Source organism: Silurus meridionalis, chromosome 4 (assembly GCF_014805685.1).
Source record: "Silurus meridionalis isolate SWU-2019-XX chromosome 4, ASM1480568v1, whole genome shotgun sequence".
Classification (NCBI taxonomy): Eukaryota; Metazoa; Chordata; class Actinopteri; order Siluriformes; family Siluridae; genus Silurus; species Silurus meridionalis.
The window spans coordinates 35,014,948-35,036,421 of NC_060887.1; the positions used below are offsets into that span (position 1 = coordinate 35,014,948).

A 21,474-nucleotide genomic window follows, 5' to 3' on the forward strand; every position below is an offset into this window, starting at 1 on the left:
TCTGCCTGGCCAATCGGTACAAATCCTTTTCTCCTTCCTTAGTGTCCAACTCTCATACAGCTCCTCATATGCCTTTTCCTTGGCTTTTGCCTCATTCCTCTTTACCTGCTGCCACAACTCCTTGTACTCTTGCCTACTTTTCTCATCACTCTGTCGATCCCAATTCCGTTTCATCAACCTCTTTCTCCTTGTGCTCCCCTGCACTTCCTTATTCCACCCCCATGTCTCTTTGTCTTCTTTTCTCTTTCCAAATGACACACCAAGTACTTTTCTAGCTGTCTCACTTATCACTTCTGCAGTAGTTTCCCAATCATCCAGCACCTCTTCACCACCACCGAGCCCCTGTCTGACCTCTTCCCTGAATCTCACACTACAGTCTTCCTCCTTCAGTATTCACCATCTTATTCTTCTCTCAGTCCTCACTCTCCTCCTCTTCTTCTTCTTCACCTCCAAAACCACCCTACAGACCACCATCAGATGCTGTCTAGCTACACTGTCCCCTGCCAACACCTTACAGTCTCCAATCTCTTTCAGGCTGCATCTCCTACATAGAACATAGTCAATCTGTGTGCACCTGTGTCCTCCATCTCACAACCCACTTGTGGCGCATAGGCACAGATGACATTTATCATCACCCCTTCAACTTCCAGCTTCACGTTCATCACCCTATAAGAAACTCTCTTCCCCTCCACTACACTCTTACTGTACTCTTTCTTCAGAATCACCCCTACACCATTTCTCTTTCCATCCACACCGTGATGGACAAGTTTAAAGCCACCTCCAATGTTCCTGGTCTTACTCCCTTTCCACTTGGTCTCCTGAACACACAACATATCTACCTTTTTCCTCTCCATCATATCAGCTACCTCTCTCCCTTTACCCGTCATAGTACCAACATTTAAAGTACCAACCCAAACCTCCACTCTCATACACTTCTCCTTTTCCATCCATCTCTGTAGATGTCTTCCTCCTCTCCTTCTCCTCCTTCAGCCAACAGTAGCCCAATTTCCACCGGTACCCTATTGGCTAACGATACCTGTGGCGGTCGTTGGTAACCTGGGCCTCGACCGATCCGGTATGAATTTCTCTTTCATGATCCTAATATTTAATTTGGCACATGTTTGACGCTGGATGCACTTCCTAACACAACCCTCCCCATTTATCTAGGCTTGGGACCAGCACTAAGAGTACACGGGCTTGTGCAACCCTAATGTCTGGCTTACCCACATGAGGTGTAGCAAATGTAAATAAATAAATGTCTTTTTCATGTATTTTATTTTATCTAATCGATTTTATTTGTTTGAATTTAATCTATTACACAATTGAATCATTATAATAAAAAACGCATTACATTAATTTGGTATTTTTATTTATTATTATTATTTTTGTTTATTTGGTATTACATTATTTTACTTCTCTCTCTCTCTCTCTCTCTCTCTCTCTCTCTCTCTATATATATATATATATATATATATATATATATATATATATATATATATATACACACACACACACTAACCCAATAGAGAACCTCTGGAAAATCCTTGGCGACAAAGTTATTGCCAAGAAACCCACTACAGTCACCGAACTGTGGAGGAGACTTGAAGAAGAGTGGACCAAAATCACACCAGAGCAGTGTGAGAGACTAGTGCTGTCCTGTGGCCGCAGATGTGCTGATGTCATTCAGAGCAGAGGCCTGTACACTTCCTACTAATTGCTGACTGTTGTAACCTTCAGAAAATTTTGTTGTAATCTTTTTCCATGCTACAGTCATTGTTCTCTAATTTTGATCAGTGTGTTTTCTGCAAAATAATGTTTTATTTTTTAAATGCCTTAGTTATTTTGTGGAAAAGGTGTTCTGGTAGCATGGTATAGACAGGACAAAAACTCCTTCAACTGTTGAGCAATTTCACAATTGTTCAATTGTTTATAAATTGTTCTCTAATTTTCACCAGTGTGTGTGTGTGTGTGTGTGTGTGTGTGTGTGTGTGTATATATATATATATATATATATATATATATATATATATATATATATATTTCTTTGTTTGTTTTATTCAATATTATTAAATATTACTACATATTTTATATATTAATTAAACCAACCAGGCATTTTATTTAAAATGGTTAATAACAATAGTTGCTAATAATATTAATAGACGTAATAATAAAAAAAGACAAACAGTTTTATCTTTTGTATTTTTTCGTATTATATATATATATATATATATATATATATATATATATATATATATATATATATATATATATATTTTTTTTACATTTATACTTAAGTAACTTTTTTCGTTTTTAACTACAAAAACGCATTAAACCACGCCTCCCGCCCCCCACGTGATCCCCGTCCACCAATCCCGTAACAGCACCCAGCACTCGTCCTCCATTTTGTTTCTCGTACAGCGCTGTATGATCCGGTGGTGTTACTGATATAACTGAATGCGGTAGGAACTTTTTTTAAAGTGTTTACATGTCGCTATGTAAAACAAAAAAAAAAGGGGGGGGGGGGGTTACATTATTTATTTAATATAGTTAGATATATTCCCGGGTGTGGTAACCATGGTGATTCGCGGCTCAGGTGGTCCGATGGCGCGCACGCTCTGATTGGCTCGCAAATTCCGTCTCGCCATGGCGCGCGCGCTCTGGGCGTCGCTGAGGACGGTGGCTGACGCGGGACACGCCGCATTAAATCCCGTTCGCGTCACCGGAGTCTGGCCTTTCCAGCAGCAGGCTGTCCGGCGGTCTCCTGTCCTCCTCTCCTCCTTTATCTCCAGGTATTATCATCATTATTATTCATCCTACAGGGTTCTATTAACTCTCTCACACTAATGCTTCAACATTTCCGCACTGACAGACTTTTCTTAGGTGTTTGTGTAACGAGAAACTCTAGAGACAATAACAACAACAGAGGAAACCACGTGATCATGGGTATGGTGATTTATTAATGTTTTTAGTAAGGAGACGTTTAATCAACACTTTAATATCCTTCATTTAGTGTTAAACCTTTTTCTTTCCCAACAACAAAGCCATCCAAATGTTGTTCATTTGATCTGCGTATAAGGAGCAATAATAGAATAGAGTAGAATAGAATAGAGTAGAATAGACTATCTTTGTCACATATACATTAAAGCAGAGTGAAATTCTTTCTTCGCATATCCCAGTTTGCTCAGAAGTCAGAGCGCAATTTCACCCATGATACAGTGCCCCTGGAGCATAGAGGCTTAGGGGCCTTGCTCAAGGGCCCAGGAGTGGCAGCTTAAACCCCCACTGCCCATGTAATAATGTTTAATATTATTATAGTATAGACTGTTGGTCACTGTGTCTCAGTGTATATAAGTGGTGCATAATATAGAAGGGGTAAAAATGTAAAATCGGCTCTAAAACACTGTCACTGTTTAATGAAAAACGAGACGGGGATAAAGTGAAAAAACGAAACAGCAAGTAAAAGCAGTACATTCTGCTCCGATTCGCCCAAGTGAGATGTTTGACATCTTTTCTCGACTGTCAGTTTGTTTCTTCGCGACTGCTGCTAACAGGCCGGAGATAACGGATCTGCCGGGCGGAAGCGATTTTGACATGTCTTGTGTATATATCTATATATTTGCGTTCTGTTTCCACAGGTGCGGTGCTGCTTTCTGTAATCAAACCGGAGTAAAAATGCCAGAAATTAACACTGATAATCTGGACGAAAAGCAGGTCCGCCTGCTGGCCGAGATGTGCATCGTGATCGACGAGAACGACCAGAAGACAGGAGCGGACACCAAGAAGAACTGTCATCTCAACTCCAACATCAGCAAAGGCATGTACATCTGAACATCAGCCCTCGAAAAACATCTGTTGGAGGTCGCTAATGTCTAAGAGTCTGAGTTGATGACTGCGAAGGGGAACTGATTTACGTTGTAGAGAAAATTAATGAATTATTAATTAGAACAGTATCCAGGGAGGTCAATGGTTACGGCTTTGGGTTACTGATCGGAGGGTCGGGGGTTCAAGCCACGGTATTGCCAAGATGTAACTGTTGGGCCCCTGAACAAGGCCCTTAACCCTAACAAGCTGGCATAAGCAAAGATAATGTGCTTCATTTAAAATAAATATATATACTGTAATTATTTATTCATTTTTAAATGATTATTTTGATAATCGATTAATCAGGCGATTCATTGGATTTGGTTATTTTTATTAAATGTTTTACTTATTATAACTATATAAAACTCTTATTCAGGGTATTTATGTATAAAAGTGTACTTAAAAAAATGCAAAAGCCACATATTGAGTTTAACTATCTTTAATTTAGACATAAAGGGATTTCACCTTCAAACAAATTCACTCATGCCGGGTTTCTTTCTGTAAAAAACAACAAAAAAAACAGCATTTGAGTGTAAAATTTGAAGCAATTTCTGTAAATTAACATTTGTATTGTATTTTGCAGATGGCAGGTTGACAACCATGTTTATATAAAATATAATACAACGTCGATTTGACAATTTTTGTTGGAAAAAAAAATCCATAAATATTTCGTTTGGTTGTATAGATATAAGCATCTACAATATACTATGTTACTGATGTAGTAGACAAAACAGAAACGGAGAAACGCAGTTGTAGAATCGTGACACAGATTTCTTCTTTCTCTCGCAGTTTCGCACTTCTGGTTCCTTTATATGATTTATGTGAGACAAAAGAAAAAATTAGCTCGAAATCATTTCTAAAAGGCTTCAGTGGAAATCAAGTGTCGGTCCATCAAAAGACACCATTTTTAATCTAAAAACAACATGCATGTGTCTCTCAAAAACCTTAAGACCAGGTGTCTTTTGACAGGTGTTGTACACGGTCATTTTCTAAGACTGTTGGTTAATATTTTTTCTGTTGTTTCTGTTGTTCCCGATGTCAGGTTTACTGCACCGAGCTTTCAGTGTTTTCCTGTTTAACAGTGACGAAAAGCTGCTTTTACAGCAGAGATCTGATGCCAAGATCACGTTCCCAGGTTTGTCACTTTTTATTATATTTTTGTATTTTTTTTAGAGCACACTTTGCATCCAAAACACATCACAAGTGCGCTGTATCGCTACTGTACCGCTGTATCGTTACTGTCGTTACTGTACCGCTGTATCTTTACTATCGTTACTGTACCGCTGTATCGTTACTATCGTTACTGTACCGCTGTATCGTTACTGTACCGCTGTATCGTTACTGTCGTTACTGTACCGCTGTATCGTTACTGTCGTTACTGTACCGCTGTATCATTACTATCGTTACTGTACCGCTGTATCGTTACTGTACCGCTATCGTTACTGTACCGCTGTATCGTTACTGTCGTTACTGTACCGCTGTATCATTACTATCGTTACTGTACCGCTGTATCGTTACTGTACCGCTGTATCGTTACTGTACCGCTGTTTTGTTGCTGTCGTTACTGTACCGCGGTATCGTTACTGTACCGCTGTATTGTTACTGTACCGCTGTACCGCTGTATCGTTACTGTACCGCTGTATCGGTACTGTATCGCTGCTATCGTTACTGTACCGCTGTATCGTTACTGTACCGCTGTATCGTTGCTATCGTTACTGTACCGCTGTATCGGTACTGTACCGCTGTATCGTTGCTATCGTTACTGTACCGCTGTATCGGTACTGTACCGCTGTATCGTTACTATCGTTAGTGTACCGCTGTATCGTTACTATCGTTACTGTACCGCTGTATCGGTACTGTACCGCTGTATCGGTACTGTACCGCTGTATCTTTACTATCGTTACTGTACCGCTGTATCGTTACTTTACCGCTGTATCGTTACTATTGTTACTGTACCGCTGTATCGTTACTGTACCGCTGTATCGTTACTGTCGTTACTGTACCGCTGTATCGTTACTGTCGTTACTGTACCGCTGTATCATTACTATCGTTACTGTACCGCTGTATCGTTACTGTACCGCTGTATCGTTACTGTACCGCTGTATCGTTACTGTCGTTACTGTACCGCTGTATCATTACTATCGTTACTGTACCGCTGTATCGTTACTGTACCGCTGTATCGTTACTGTACCGCTGTTTTGTTGCTGTCGTTACTGTACCGCGGTATCGTTACTGTACCGCTGTATTGTTACTGTACCGCTGTACCGCTGTATCGTTACTGTACCGCTGTATCGGTACTGTATCGCTGCTATCGTTACTGTACCGCTGTATCGTTACTGTACCGCTGTATCGTTGCTATCGTTACTGTACCGCTGTATCGGTACTGTACCGCTGTATCGTTGCTATCGTTACTGTACCGCTGTATCGGTACTGTACCGCTGTATCGTTACTATCGTTAGTGTACCGCTGTATCGTTACTATCGTTACTGTACCGCTGTATCGGTACTGTACCGCTGTATCGGTACTGTACCGCTGTATCATTACTATTGTTACTGTACCGCTGTATCGGTACTGTACCGCTGTATCGTTACTATCGTTACTGTACCGCTGTATCGTTACTTTACCGCTGTATCGTTACTATCATTACTGTACCGCTGTATCGTTACTATCGTTACTGTACCGCTGTATCGTTACTGTATCGTTACTGTCGTTACTGTACCGCTGTATCATTACTATCGTTACTGTACCGCTGTATCGGTACTGTACCGCTGTATCGTTACTATCGGTACTGTACCGCTGTATCGTTACTGTACCGCTGTATCGTTACTATCGTTACTGTATCGCTGTATCATTACTGTACCGCTGTATCGTTGCTATTGTTACTGTACCGCTGTATCGTTACTGTACCGCTGTATCGTTACTGTACCGCTGTATCTTTGCTATCGTTACTGTACCGCTATATCGTTACTATCGTTACTGTACCGCTGTATCGTTACTGTCGTTACTGTACCGCTGTATCGTTACTGTACCGCTGTATCGTTACTATCGTTAATGTACCGCTGCATCGTTACTGTACCGCTGTATTGTTACTATCGTTACTGTACCGCTGTATCGTTGCTATCGTTACTGTACCGCTGTATCGTTACTATTGTTACTGTACCGCTGTATCGTTACTGTACCGCTGTATCATTACTGTACCGCTGTAGCGTTGCTATTGTTAATGTACCGCTGTACCGCTGTATTGTTACTGTACCGCTGTATCGTTGCTATCGTTACTGTACCGCTGTATCGTTGCTATCGTTACTGTACCGCTGTTACTATCGTTACTGTACTGCTGTATCGTTACTGTAGCTGTATCTTTACTGTAGCGCTGTATCTTTACTGTACTGCTGTATCGTTACTGTATCGTTACTGTACCGCTGTATCGTTACTGTACTGCTGTATCGTTACAATCGTTACTGTACCGTTGTTACAATCGTTACTGTACTGTGTTACAATCGTTACTGCACCGCTGTATCGTTACTGTAGCTGTATCATTACTGTACCGCTGTATCGTTACTATCGTTACTGTACCGCTGTTACTATTGTTACTGTACTGCTGTACCAATACTGTACTGCTGTATCGTTACTGTGCTGCTGTATTGTTACTGTACCGGTAATAATGTGTAGATCGGATTGTTTTAGTGACTTAGTGAATCTTTTTTCTCTTTTTTTGAGTTATTTAGTTAATTTTGTTCCTTTGATCAAAAATCAAATCAAATGATACATTTTCAAAAAGCAGATCTTTAACTTTATTTCCAGTAATGAATGTGTGTATTCATTATTGTATATACTGTTTATATTGTATATAATGTGTATACCCAATATGTGTATTATATAATATCTATGGGAGTCACGTGCTAGAAGAGTCGAGAGGCGAACTACTCAATTCTGTTACATAACCTACGGACATTCTGCAACGCTTTGCTTGTGCGCGTCCAGTAGAAAATTAACGAATCACTCTTTGAGACGACTCGTTCTTTTGAGTCGCATTAAAGACTCGTTCATGCGACCCGTCATTTCCTACCAGACTCTGAGTTGAGAATTGGAACTAAGCTGATGTGCGTTTAACCTGCTTCTTCTTGTGCTGTTCGTCAGGGTGTTTCACAAACACGTGCTGCAGTCACCCTCTGTACACGCCACCGGAGCTTGAGGAGCAGGACGGCATCGGGGTGAGACGAGCTGCACAGAGGAGACTGGAGGCTGAACTCGGAATCCCCACGCATCAGGTATAAAGTCTGTGATGGATTTTTAAATCCACAGAGCTCGTTTATCTTAGACAGGCAGTAGTGTTTGGTCACGATCAGCTACACAACTGAAAACCTTCTTGTGATGTGAAAGTACAAAATAAACACAATTATGAAAATTTATTAACTTCTAAAGGTTAAGCCCAACTCTCTCCTAAAACAACAGAAAAACTTCGAATGTGCATTAAAATGTAAGATTCAATGAACCTGTCTCCGACTCTCTCTCTCTCTCTCCTTTAACCCTGAAACCTTTCCACACTACGGAGCAGGCGGATCTTCGAGCGCTCGCGTGTTGTCTGAACCTGCCGTTCTTGTTTTGGATTGGTGTGTAGCAGCTGTCTTCAGCTTTTTGCTGTTGCGATAGTTAGCATTGCATTATCACACGTGCCCCCTTCCTGCGCCTGCGCCGGAGTACACAAACCGAACCGTGACGCCGGTACCGAATTTGGGGTCTGGCCATTTTTTTTACTTTGAGTTAATGCAATGTACAATAGTCAGGTTCTTGGTTTTCATCCGCATTTCCCTGAATTTGGTGCTGTCCCAGTTTGTAAAATGTTCCTGCTGATGAACAGTATCTCCATGGCACAGTACCGCCATCACCACCATTAATCCACTGATGGATGGATTCAAATAGATACTGGATAAAAAACAAACATGACATGATGTAAAATACTATTAAAGTTTATAATAGAAAATAAATGTAATCTTAGTACTCTGGCCTTTGGGAAGACATTTAAAGATGGCTAGTTTAAGCACGACTGAAATAATAAATGCTTTAGAAGTAGAGGTCGCCCAATAGTGGATTTTAGATATACTGATTGCTTATCGTATTTGCAGATAATTGATCAATCAACTGATAGATTGATACTGAATAAAAAAAGGACCTTCTCAGCCGCTCATCTCAGACACAACTCAAACTGTTCAAATTTGCTCTCAGGCTAAACCGAGACATTTATCTTTTTATTTTCTTTATTCTAAACACTATGTATTTTCCTGCCCACTTTATTATTGTGTAAATGTTTTACACGTCTAGGTTGTACCACTACAGAATGTACAGGGGGGTGAATAAATGCGCAAGCCATTAACTCGATACTCCACTGCTAGGTTCCTCCAGAAGACATGACGTACCTGACCCGCATCCACTACAAGGCCGAGTCGGACGGTGTGTGGGGCGAGCACGAGATCGACTACATCCTGTTCCTGCAGAGGGACGTGGAGCTGCAGCCCGACCCCAACGAGGTCAAAAGCCACTGCTACGTCTCGAAAGAAGAGCTGAAGGAGCTGCTGGAGCAGGCGGAGAGAGGCGAAGTGCAGATCACGCCGTGGTTCAGCCTCATCGCTAACACCTTCCTGTTCACCTGGTGGGACAACCTGCAAAACCTCAAACAGTTCACAGATCACCAGCGCATCCACCGCATGTAATCTGTATGATCTGAATGAAGTTCCGGGTTGGAGCGTAACTGCGTTCCTACTTATTCCTTAATTAAGATAGTTTTTTTTAAATATTTCTCAAGCTGAAGATCTGTCACATTTTTGAGTATTTTATTTAGAAGGTTGCTCTTTTTAAACAGTCAGATGTTTATATTTAATTTTATCAGCATTAATACTGAGGTTCAATATGAATTGTACTTAAATGTACATTACTGTAAAATAAATTGTAGATAAATAAATGTATTGAATTCCTTTCTCTGTTGCTCGCTGTCATTTATCAGTCCTCAAGCCGTGGTCGGATCGTGTCAAGACCAGAGTTTATGTCGTTCTCTTCACAGCAGCACAGGCTCAGGTAGGGTCCATTAAAATTGTACAAGATGGAAGTAATCGTGAGGTTTCCTCTCACCATCAGGTCCATTGGAGGACGACGAATTCTCTCATCATTTCCGTTAAAGCGGTACAGTTTTCTTCACATTTACAATATAATCGTACCTCAAATAAATACATAAAACTTATAATTACAAACGAATTATGAAAGAAACTGTAAAACACATAACATACACGTAACAGCGCTCACAGTTTGAGTCACATGTAGCTAATCCTCAACCCTGACCAGAGACCTGCAAAAGGAGAAGCAGCTCCAGAACACGATGATGCTACCACCCCCGTGCTTCTCTGCAAAGTTTTCAGTAGGATGAGTAGTAGGAAGTTTTCCATCAAAACATTTTCAGGACTGAGAATCCAACAAATCTGTGTGTTAAGGCTGCTGTGCACAAGCTCAATGAAGATATGCTTAGCATGGGTTGGAGGGAAAGATCTTCTGCTATACAGCTCTGACCTCAACCCTATTGAACATGAATATAATGCTGACTGCTCCTCAGGCCTCCTGACCTCATCAACATCAGTACCTGACTTTACTAACACCTTGTGTCTGAATAAGCACAAATCTCCACAAAATCTAGTGGAACATCTTTTCAGAAGAATGGAGGTTATTATAATAGGTAATGGGCACAACATTTGGAATGGGATGTTCAAAAAGAACAATCTTATGTTCAGGTGTCCTCAACCTTTTGTCAAGACTGTATTATTATTAGTGATTAAAGAACAAGTATTTATATTTTCTCCAAACATTTATCTGAAATACTTTGCTGTGCCTCTTGTCAAACATTTCAAAGATCTTCACTAGTTGGAGGTTTCTTTCTTGTGATCCAGTTCATCCCAGAGCAGTTCAATAGGATTTAGGTGCGATGACTGAGCAGGTCATTCCATGATAAATATCACTCCAAACAACTGTTTGCTCTCTAAATAACACTTCCGCTTCCGCTCGTTGTCTTGTTGTATGGTGAAGTAAAAGCAGAAAAAAACTAGGTGATTCCAAACATTTTGTAGAAAATAATTGTAGAAAATGAAAGTAAACAATATGTCCACTAGATGGCAGCACATGCTATGAAATGAACCCCAGTTAGCTGTTAGTCCACGTGGAAGATGAATGATTCAGATGACACACATATGAATGATTCAGTTGGACATTAGTACTACAATCTAGTTTTTACTCAATAAACCATTTAAACCAGTTAAATTACTACAGAGCTTTTTGTCTTTTTTGTCTTGTTCTGTTTTGTTTAATAAATTCGCAATGCAGGTGATTTGTCTTTTTTTTTTAAAGAGTCGGATCATTGAACCGACTTTATTAGGTGAGCCAGAAGAGCCGACTCAGTTTTATGAATTTTATTTGTTTTGTTTGTTTGTGAACTCAATGCTGTCATAAGCAAAAACTTGATTTTATGTCACATGCCATTCATGCTGTAATCCAGAGCGACTTACAACTGAGCAGTTGAGGGTTAAAGGATTTGCTCCTGGTCGTATCGGATCCTCGAACCGGCTCTTTTAGGTGAACCAATCAGGATGATCTGTCTCAGATTGATCAGAAAGTAAGTGAGAGAAAGATGGGATAAACACTATATAGACCTGTAATTCATTATATAAATGATCTACAAAAAAAGTCAACCTATTGACAGATTCTGCACCAAATAATTTTGATTCACTTTCTTAAAAGTGCCATAAAAATTATAATTTTTACTCTCAAAGTGTCAAATTTCCTTGAAACCTTGAGAGAAACCAGACACAAAAAGAAACCCATCTTCATCTGGGTGTCAGTTTCATCATTGTTCCCTCACTGCTGTTTATTGATAACCGCTTAAATGCAGGCCTGATCCATTTCTGCAGACTTTTGATATTAATTGCAGTCTAAATCCATCCTCAAAGTTCTTGTGTACTTCAGTAACTTCATGGATGTTCGAGTTGTTCATGTGAAACCATCCTTATCTCCACAGAGAGTCTTCAATTGAAAAGAAAATGTGTGAAAATGTATAAGAGAAAGACGATGTGCATTGTTTATGTCCTCCATTATATAAATCCTTAGTAATAGACAAAAAAAAATACACAAATATTATTGGTAAGCGGAGGCATCATTTGTGTACGCAAGAGAAAGACATGATGGACATCATATAAACAGCTTGGACACCACTAGGAGACTAATGGCTCACTAATGCTTTTCTGATTCTACTGCCAGTAATCATCAAGCAGTTCTGCTCCCCTTTGTACATTCTATAAACATGTGGTTGATTATAATTGTATATAAATGTAAAATAACCAGTGCATCAGCATAAAAGTTGCCATTTTTTGTATTTGTATCGCGATGCATAATTTTTAACATACTTGCATTGGTTAAAAATGTTTTATTTACATATAATTATTAGTAGATGTGCTACACTTTTATTATTTAGAAAGTAAAACAATTATTTGTGACAGATATTTGATATGTAGATGGATTTCTCATCGCTACACTGTTTCTCAAGCGCGTTCTCTCAGCATCGCTGCTGCTACGTGAACATGACGCATCACAACACTACAGAGACCGAGGTGTGTCCTGAGAGTCACATAGAATACAGATTAACATGGCAGAGGTAGAGCTGTAACTTCCGGAAGACGCAACAATAAAAGAAAGTATATATATATATATATATATATATATATATATATATATATATATATATATATATATATATATATATAGGGTTACTACACTGCATGTCATTGCTGTGTACCTGTACAATGCAATGACTATACATTTCTATCTATCTATCTATCTATCTATCTATCTATCTATCTATCTATCTATCTATCTATCTATCTATCTATCTATCTATCTATCTATCTAAAGCATGACTGTAGTGTGTGAGGGGGGCAGGAAGAAGAAGTGCTGGACACTAATGTAATGATCGGTATATAAAGTCTTGATGGTCAGCAGCATCTCTAAGAAACGAGGCATATGGTCCATCTGGTGCATCCATGATTCATCTGACCGCGTGCACGGGGTCATGTTGTAGAATCGCGAAACATTTCTCGGATTGCATTAGGAGCCTAGCAGACCACACTCCATAGACACAACCACAGCATTCTCAAGAAGAAGAAGCAGCAGCTTGAAGTTCTAAATGGATGCAAACAGTTGCTGCTGCTGCTGCTTTTGCTGTAGAGAGCTTCAATTATTCACGTTCAGCTGGGGGATGGGGAGAATCCGGGGAGGTTAGAAACACGCTGCAGTTTGTAACAATGCCACCAGGTGATGTGCTACGGGCCAGGCCGCGTGAATGTTGCACAAGGGGAAAAATGTGGGGATTAGTAGGCGTTCCTCAAGCTGTCTGTTGTACACGCTGTCTGAGATGCTACATTAAACCCGCTGTTCTCCAGAGGGAACCGTCTTCATCTCCTTATTTTATACTCCTGCTGCAGAGGAAATCTACAGACACCACTAGAAATCATTAGATAGTATTTTCGATGCTGTACACTGGTGTAGCTATTTATAAGGCTCATGAATGAAGCTCATATTGTTGAAGGCGTCAATATTAATGGTATCATTCTGACATGGTATGGTTTCTATAGCAACAGCTCATTCACTTGTAATAAATAATAGTAATAGTAATGTTTTATTTATAAAAAAACGCTTTTATTACATTTACGGCAGTTGGCAGAACCCCTTATCCAAAGTGACTTACAATGATCTCATTCGTACAGGGGTGAAGGGCCTTGCTCAAGAACCTAGCAGTCGTAGCTTAGTGGTGGTGGGATTTGAACTTACAACCTTCTGATTTGAAGGCCAACATCAACCCCAACCCCTACAGGAATTTTAATTTGAGCAAAATTGTATTCAACCACATCAAAAGACATTCCATACAATTGTGTGCCACCAGCTTTGAGATAGTTTGGAGAAAAAACACATATGGCAGGAAAGGTCAGGTGTCTCGATACTTTTGTTTATATAGTGTATCTACTGGACACCATTGTGGACCATTAGGGCATCAGCATCCAGATTCTAATACATTTCTATACTGGTTACTTTAGTATGACTTTCTGTACCTGATTCTCATTCACAGAAAAAACCCATTGTACAGGGTGGAACTAGGAGTGCGATCCTGGGGCATCTGCAATTGTTTGGACAGTTGCTATTAGTTATAATGGAGCAGTGGAGTGGTGCACAACGAGCATTCACGGTTTACAAGACTGGTGATTGTGCAAATTTTGGTGTCATTTCCAGTTAGGACCTCATGATCGTGTCCTGTCTGCTCCATGGATCCCATTTTTGTAACCCTTTATTTTTGAACGCAGTACTGGATTTTTAGAGTTAGCAGAGTTTGTGATGTTTTGCACCTTTGCAACACAGTCTCACCCCACATCGTCACATATCGACGCTGTGGATGTTGCGTCGGACGGCGTCCACATCCGACGCCGAGGGTCTCTTTTCGACGTAGAGGGACGGGAAACCCTTCGCTTCGCTTTTTGACGCAGATGGACGGGACCCCATTTGCGGGTTACGGTTAGGGTTTGGGTTAGGGTTACGGTTTGGGTTAGGGTTTCGGTTAGGGTTTGTGTTAGGGTTAGGGTTAGGGCTACGAACATCTTCAGGATTTTTCGAAATTTAAAAATTATTCCTGTACACTTATTATGATAGATAATACTTTATTCAGTGTATAGGACAGCGATCTGCGTTGAAAAGTGTAGCACACGGGCTCTCAACCATCTGCGTCGAAAAGCGAGGCGAAGGGAGGTACCGTCTCTCTACGTCGAAAAGCGACGCGAAGGGGGTACCCTCGGCGTCGGATGTGGACGCCGTCTGACGCAACATCCACAGCGTCGATATGTGACGCTGTGGGGTGAGACTGCCCTGACCTTTGGTATGAGGTATGTTTTAGTTTTACTGTGAAATCTGAGCTTATGTGCTCTTATCACTCTGTTGAGTTCATGATCTTTTAATGATGTCGTTTGTTTACATTTTGATTATATGTGTACTTTAATTTAAGTTTCACTGTGGTTTCGTTGGTGATGATGATGGTTCATGTTGAAGAGTACGACTCGTGAACTGAAGACGTGAATAATCTTCACCCGTATGGAGACTCTCCGTTCATTTATCAGTGCCAAGGGCTGCTACAACAGTGATGATGCATGTTGTGGAACGGAGCGGCGAGGGCTCCTCACGATGGCAGCGCAAACAGCTTTGATATTTTCTGGTGTGTGGGCTGTTCAAACATCACCTGGGGACTTCTTTTTAAAAGGCTGAACCCGTTTCACTTTTATAAAAGGTTTTAGAGTGAACGATTACTAAACGCCTGCTCTTTCGTTTTTTTTCGTCCCTTAGTGTTGTTATTGCACTTGCTCAGGTTTGGTTAATCTTGTGTTTTTTTTTCTTGTGTTTTTGTTTGTTGGATTGCTCCACTCCACTCTTCTGGGAAGATGTTCCACTAGACTTTTGAGTGTTCAGCCACAAGGGTTTTAGTAAGCATCAGGTAATGATGTAGGTGAGGTGAGGAGGCCTGGGGTGCAGTCATCCCAAAAGTGTTTAGTAGGATTGAGGTTAGAGGTCTATAGCAGTAGATCTTCCACTCCAAACAATGTAAAGCATATGTTCATGGAGCTGGATTTGGGTACAAGGGCAATGTCTTTGTGGAACAGGTTTGGGTCTTCTAGTTCAAGTGAAGGGAAAATTTCATGCTACAGCAACCAAAGACTCCTCTGGGCCCTTTTTTATTCTGAACGAATAAAAAGAACAAATTAATAGAAAAACTTCAGTCCATGACCTTCCCAGAGAATTTCTGCGTTGACCTTCTCCGCAGCCGCACTCACCGCCAACTGAGGGAAAGCAACCGGAACTGGGACATAATCCTTAAAGGAGAAACAATTAAAACAACCACAAAAAAAAAAAAAAGATTAACATGTAACTATAGAAACATGATATCGCAGAGGAAATTAATATTAAAAGAATAATTTCCAAAATGTAAAATAATGAAATAAATATAAAATAATTAATAACAAAAGAAGAGATTTTGAGTTAAATTAATATATTTATTACATCTTTTACAATTTGTTAGTGTATTAAACCCTGACAATGATTAATCGCAATTCAATATTTTGATCGATTGACAGCCGTAATATTTATATATCATAGTTTTACCCCATCATAAAAATATACATGAATATATGAAAATGTAATCGCATTATTAAAATCACATTTCGAAGTTCCACATTTTTAAAACTTCAAGATAAATGTATGTTGAATCTCTGACCTCCAGCAGTCTAGAGTTTCAGTTGATTAGCTTTTCCAAAAAAAGAAACGAATAAAGTGCGGTGAGGAAAAGGAGGTACCAAGCGTTCAGATGAGACGGCGTGGGTGTAGGAAAGTACAAAAGTTGATAAATCGATAATACATCAGGCTAAAGCAGATTGGTATCTGTGCGTATGTGAGAAAGAGAGTTGACGGTGTCACGCTTTTATTTCCAGCATTCGTCACATGCTAACCTCCAGCTAAAACACTGGGTTATCTTTATCCTTTGAGATGCAGGATCAAGATTTCGAGAAGATACTTCCATAAATAATTACGCATATTGGACGGTTATATTTACTTTTCTATCATTTTGCAGTCGCTTTTTTTGCAGACACTTTTGCTATGGTCTTAAAATAAACTACAGCTAAAACAGCAGATATACTAAGAGTTCTAGAAATAACAAGAGGCTGCCTGGTGGTGCAGTGGTTTTGATCCTGAGCTCAATGTTCAACATGGATGCCTTCATGTTGCCAACATGGATGTACTTAAGTACACTGTATGTATGTTAAGTAATCCATAGCTGATGCTGCTACAAACTGATCTAGAAAGAAGAAATGTACATTGTTCAGCCAGTACAGCCATGTTAACTGATGTTTCTGTCTGGATGGTAAAGGAACTGGTGGCTGAGTAAAAAAGTGCTCATAGATGTTCAGTAGGGTTGAGGTCAGAGATCTATAGCAGGCCACTCAAGATCTTCCACTCCAACCCATGTAAAGCATATCTTCATGGATCGCGCTACATGCACAGGCATTGTCATGCTAGAACAGGTTTACCATCTTTACAATGTAACATTGCACACTTGAACACTTGATACATGCACACACATCTATTTCTTGCAATTGCACTATAATAACGATGTACATTTCTAATTTATGTCTTGTGTTTTCAACCGTTTTCTTTATTTCCATAATTTACCTCACAGTCAGCCTGGAAAAGTCACAGAGTAAGAATTTTGTTGTATGGTGTAACAGACTGTACATCCTCGAACCTTGAATCTTGAGCATACATTCATTTGCCATTCTGATTTTTTTTCCCACAGAGGAAGGAGTAGCACACATCTCGCAATACTGAGCAATAATTTCCACCTCCATATTATTCACTAGAGTTTCTGCCTGCCGAGAGGAAAGTAGTAAATCTGGGAGTAAAACAAAAACACACTCACTAAATAACATAGAGCAGTCTTCTCTTCTTGTTGTTCTTCTTCTTCTTCATCTTTCGGCTTCTCCCATTAGGGGGCGCCACAGCGGATCATCCATCTCCATACCCCCCTGTCCTCTACATCTGCATCTTTCAACCCAACTACCTGCATGTCTTCCCTCACCACATCCATAAACCTTCTCCTTGGTCTTCCTCTTTTCCTCCTTCCTGGTGGCTCCATCCTCAGAATTCTCCTACTGATATACCCCATGTCCCTCCTCTGTACATGTCCAAACCACCTCAATCTCGCCTCCCTCACCTTGTCTCCAAAACGTCCTACATGCGCTGTTCCTCTAATAAACTCATTTCTAATCCTGTCCATCGACGTCACTCCCAACGAAAACCTCAACATCTTCAGCTCTGCTACCTCCATCTCCACCTCCTGTCTTTTACTCAATGCCACTGTCTCTAATCCATACAACATCGCAGGTCTCACCACAGTCCTATAAACTTTCCCTTTCATTCTCGCAGATACTCTTCTATCACAAATCACTTCTGCTATCACTCTTCTCCACCCACTCCACCCTGCCTGCACACTTTTCTTCACTTCTCTAACACACTCTCCATTACTTTGTACTGTTGACCCCAGGTACCTGAACTCCTCCACCTTCTCCACCTCTTCTCCCTGCGACCGCACCACTCCACTGCCCTCCCTCTCATTCACACACATGTACTCTGTCTTACTCCTACTGACTTTCATTCCCCTTCTCTCCAGCACATACCTCCAGCTCTCCAGGCTCTTCTCAACTCGCTCCCTACTCTCACCACAAATCACAATATCATGCGCAAACATCATAGTCTAAAATAACACTAAGCAGTAATATGCCTATATAAAGACTAATAAAAATAGTCTCTTTCTTAAGCTCTGTGCACACGCATACTGACTCACACCAAGAAAACTCACCAGAGACGCTCATTTTTAACAAGATCTGGCAACTTCGTGACAAAGCAGAGAAAAGTTGAACTTTAAAATGACGGTGATGTGACTATGGATGGGACTGAAGACAGTAGCGTGTCTGCTAATTTGTTTTCAAAGCAAGTTGCAATACTCAGCAATAAAAGTTATATGGCAACCAGTACTAAGTGATTTCATAGTGATTCACATCAGTAAATCGGCATAAAAGTAACGAAGTGATGCATCAATTTTAACATATTTGCATTTGTAAAAAAACGATTTATTTATATCAGTAGATATAATGTAGACGCGCAATACTTTTATTATTTACAAAATGACCAATAATCTGTGACCAGTATTTTACATGTAGATTGTTTTTACATGTCCGAACCAAAGAAATAAAAGTGAACTATTTCTACCATATTGAATTGCATAACATCATATTTTTTCCATGGCATCGTAATGGTGAACTGTATCGCATTGCACCGGAAGCTGCTTATAAAGAATTATAAATTAAATGTGTACTGATTCAGCCACAAGAGCGTTCTTAAAGTCAGGTAGTGATGTAGGTGAGGTGAGGAGGCCTGAGGTGCAGTCAGCGTTCATATTCATCATGTTCATACAGTTGAGGTGGTCAGAGATCTATAGTGGGAGATCTTCCAATCCATCCCATGCAAAGCATATCTTCATGAAACTGGCTTTGTGCACAGGAGGCAGTGTCATGCTGGAACAGGTTTGGGTCTCCTAATTCAAATTGAATGCGACCACATCCACATCTATACAATTATGTGCCTTCAACTTTGTGGTAACAGTTTGGGGAAGAACCACATTTGGCTGGAAAAGTCAAACAAAACAGGTCAATATTACACTAGGAAAAAACAATAGAAGCAGCTTGGTATCTTTAGAGGTCCAAAGGAAAGAACCGAGTGTAGACTTCACAACATCATGAATAAACACTTTTATTTTGGGTGTGTGTCAAATGAAACACAGGCAATGTGGTGAATAAGAGCACTCTAGAGAGAAGGGAATAGAGGTCATGGTGGCCATGTTTAAAGGCTGTAGTGTTTGCTGGAAATTAGAGTCGACAGATTTGCTGAGACCTGACAGTTTCCTAAATCAGCTATGAGAACCTGTACACTTGCTGCCTGGGATATTCCTTGACAAGCACCACTGTAACAAGATAATCACTGCTATTGACTTCAGCTGTCAGTGGTTTTAATGTTATGGCTGATCGGAGAACAGTGAAGGATTTTTATAGCATTGTTGTAATCTTCCTAAATAGTGATACACTATATTGTCAAAAGTTTGCGGACACCTACTTTTATAGTTCCCTTCACTCTTTTGGGAAGATGTTCCACTAGATCTTGGAGTGTGCTTGTGGGAATGTCTGTTTATCAGCCACAAGGGTGTTAGTAAAGTCAGGAACTGATGTAGGTGATATGAGGAGGCCTGGAGTACAGTCAGTGTTGATATTAGGGTTGATATCAGAGCTCTATAGCAGGCCACTCAGGTTTTTTCACTCCAACACATGTAAAGCACATCTTCATGGCGCTCGCTTTGTGCACAGGGGCATTGCCATGCTGGAAGAGGTTTGGGTTTCCAAGTTCAAGTGAATGCAACATTTTATTATACTGCATCCAAAGAAATCCTATACAATTGTGTGCCAGTTTGGAGAAGAACCACATATGGTAGGAAAGGTCAAGTGTCCCAATACTTTTTTTATATAATGGTATTATATACGGCATTGCACTAAGATCTGCGTGTTCGGCTTTAAATGTGCATTAAGTACACAGAGAATATGTCCTGATGTCCTTCAGGGACTAATTGTTTTCACTACAGTAGCAGAAATGCAAACAATTCATATCTTAACCTCCACTGATACCTTCATGCTCTGATTTCTACCCCCGCCGTGTCTTGAGCGTATGCAAATAGGGCTGTTTTTGTTGCCGGCCATGTTGAAGGGAAGGCAGGGAGTCATGCAGTTGATTCTCTACAGGCAATAGAAAGAAGAGACGAATGAGGAAAACAAACAGACGAGCGACAGAGATAAGCAGTGAGTCATTCCTGATGAGCTTTGATGCTGAAAGCGTGTGACGTTTTTTAGGGGGGTTCGATGTGCATTGCAGCGACATGAATAAAAAGTAATTACAGTCTAGTGCTCATGAGAAGAAGAGACAGGCTTTAAACAAGCGCTGTGCTGTTTCATATCGAGCATAAGTTGCTCCGTCCTTCACTCACATTTGCACTACTGTACATTCCACCCATATGCATCATACATGCATTCATTCATAATACTTTATACATAACTATATCATGTCATTTGAGTATATTATCTTCTATATTATGATCTTCATCATTTTTGCACAGTATATTGTATTGTACCATAATACCATATATTATTACCTACTGCACCTTCTGTACATTATTCACCCTCATCCCTGTATATATGGACCCCATACACTATTTATCTACTCTTATCTATTGTAAATAGGGCACTTATGCACTTTTGTTTATATGTTAACTGCATTTGATTGGCTCTCTACATGTACTTTGATCAATGACAATAAAGTTAATTATAATATAAACTGTATCTAATTACAAAGAAATTAACAGTCATGAATTCTTATGGTGGGTTTATTTTACCAGAGAGAGAGAGAACATTAAAAAAAAGAAAAATTAATATCATATATAAATTAAATCAACCTCTTCCATTCAAACCTCTCCACCACCATAAACAAGACCAAAGAGCTGTCAAAGGACATCAGGGACAAGATTGTAGACCTGCACAAGTCTGGAATGGGCGACAAGAACATCAGTACGAAGCTTGGTGAGAAAGAGACCACTGTTGGTGTGATAAATCGAGAATGGAAGAAATACAAGATAAGTCAATCGCCCTCGCTCTGGAGCTCCATGCAAGATCTCACCTCAGGGGTAAGAATGATTCTGAGAAAGGTGAGGGATCAGCCCAAAATTACACTGAAGGAGCTTGTTAATGACCTCAAGGGAGCTGGGACTACAGTCACCAAGAGTACCATTGGTAACACACCAAGGTCCCTCTGCTCAAGAATGCACATGAGACCAAAATCGAGCTCTTTCTCTTACAACTCGACTCGCCGTGTTTGAAGGCAGAGAAATGCTGAATATGACCC

General features: G+C 40.1%; 1 protein-coding gene across 3 annotated transcripts; it reads left to right on the plus strand.

Annotated features, from left to right (window-relative positions):
• Positions 1-2,372: 2,372 nt before the first annotated feature.
• Positions 2,373-9,830, plus strand: idi1 (isopentenyl-diphosphate delta isomerase 1). 3 transcript variants are annotated; one of them, XM_046846177.1, is made up of 6 exons: positions 2,373-2,459; positions 2,594-2,789; positions 3,636-3,814; positions 4,904-4,996; positions 7,999-8,129; positions 9,252-9,830. In XM_046846177.1, the coding sequence occupies exons 2-6, from the start codon at positions 2,644-2,646 to the stop codon at positions 9,567-9,569; spliced, it is 867 nt and encodes a 288-aa protein (XP_046702133.1). In that variant the 5' UTR covers positions 2,373-2,459; positions 2,594-2,643; the 3' UTR covers positions 9,570-9,830. The 3 variants fall into 3 exon arrangements, with proteins under 3 accessions (XP_046702133.1, XP_046702135.1, XP_046702134.1); XM_046846179.1 differs by lacking the exon at positions 2,373-2,459 and adding an exon at positions 2,881-2,943 and having other exon boundaries at positions 2,665-2,789; XM_046846178.1 differs by lacking the exon at positions 2,373-2,459 and adding an exon at positions 2,870-2,943 and having other exon boundaries at positions 2,720-2,789.
• The last annotated feature ends 11,644 nt before the right edge of the window (positions 9,831-21,474 follow it).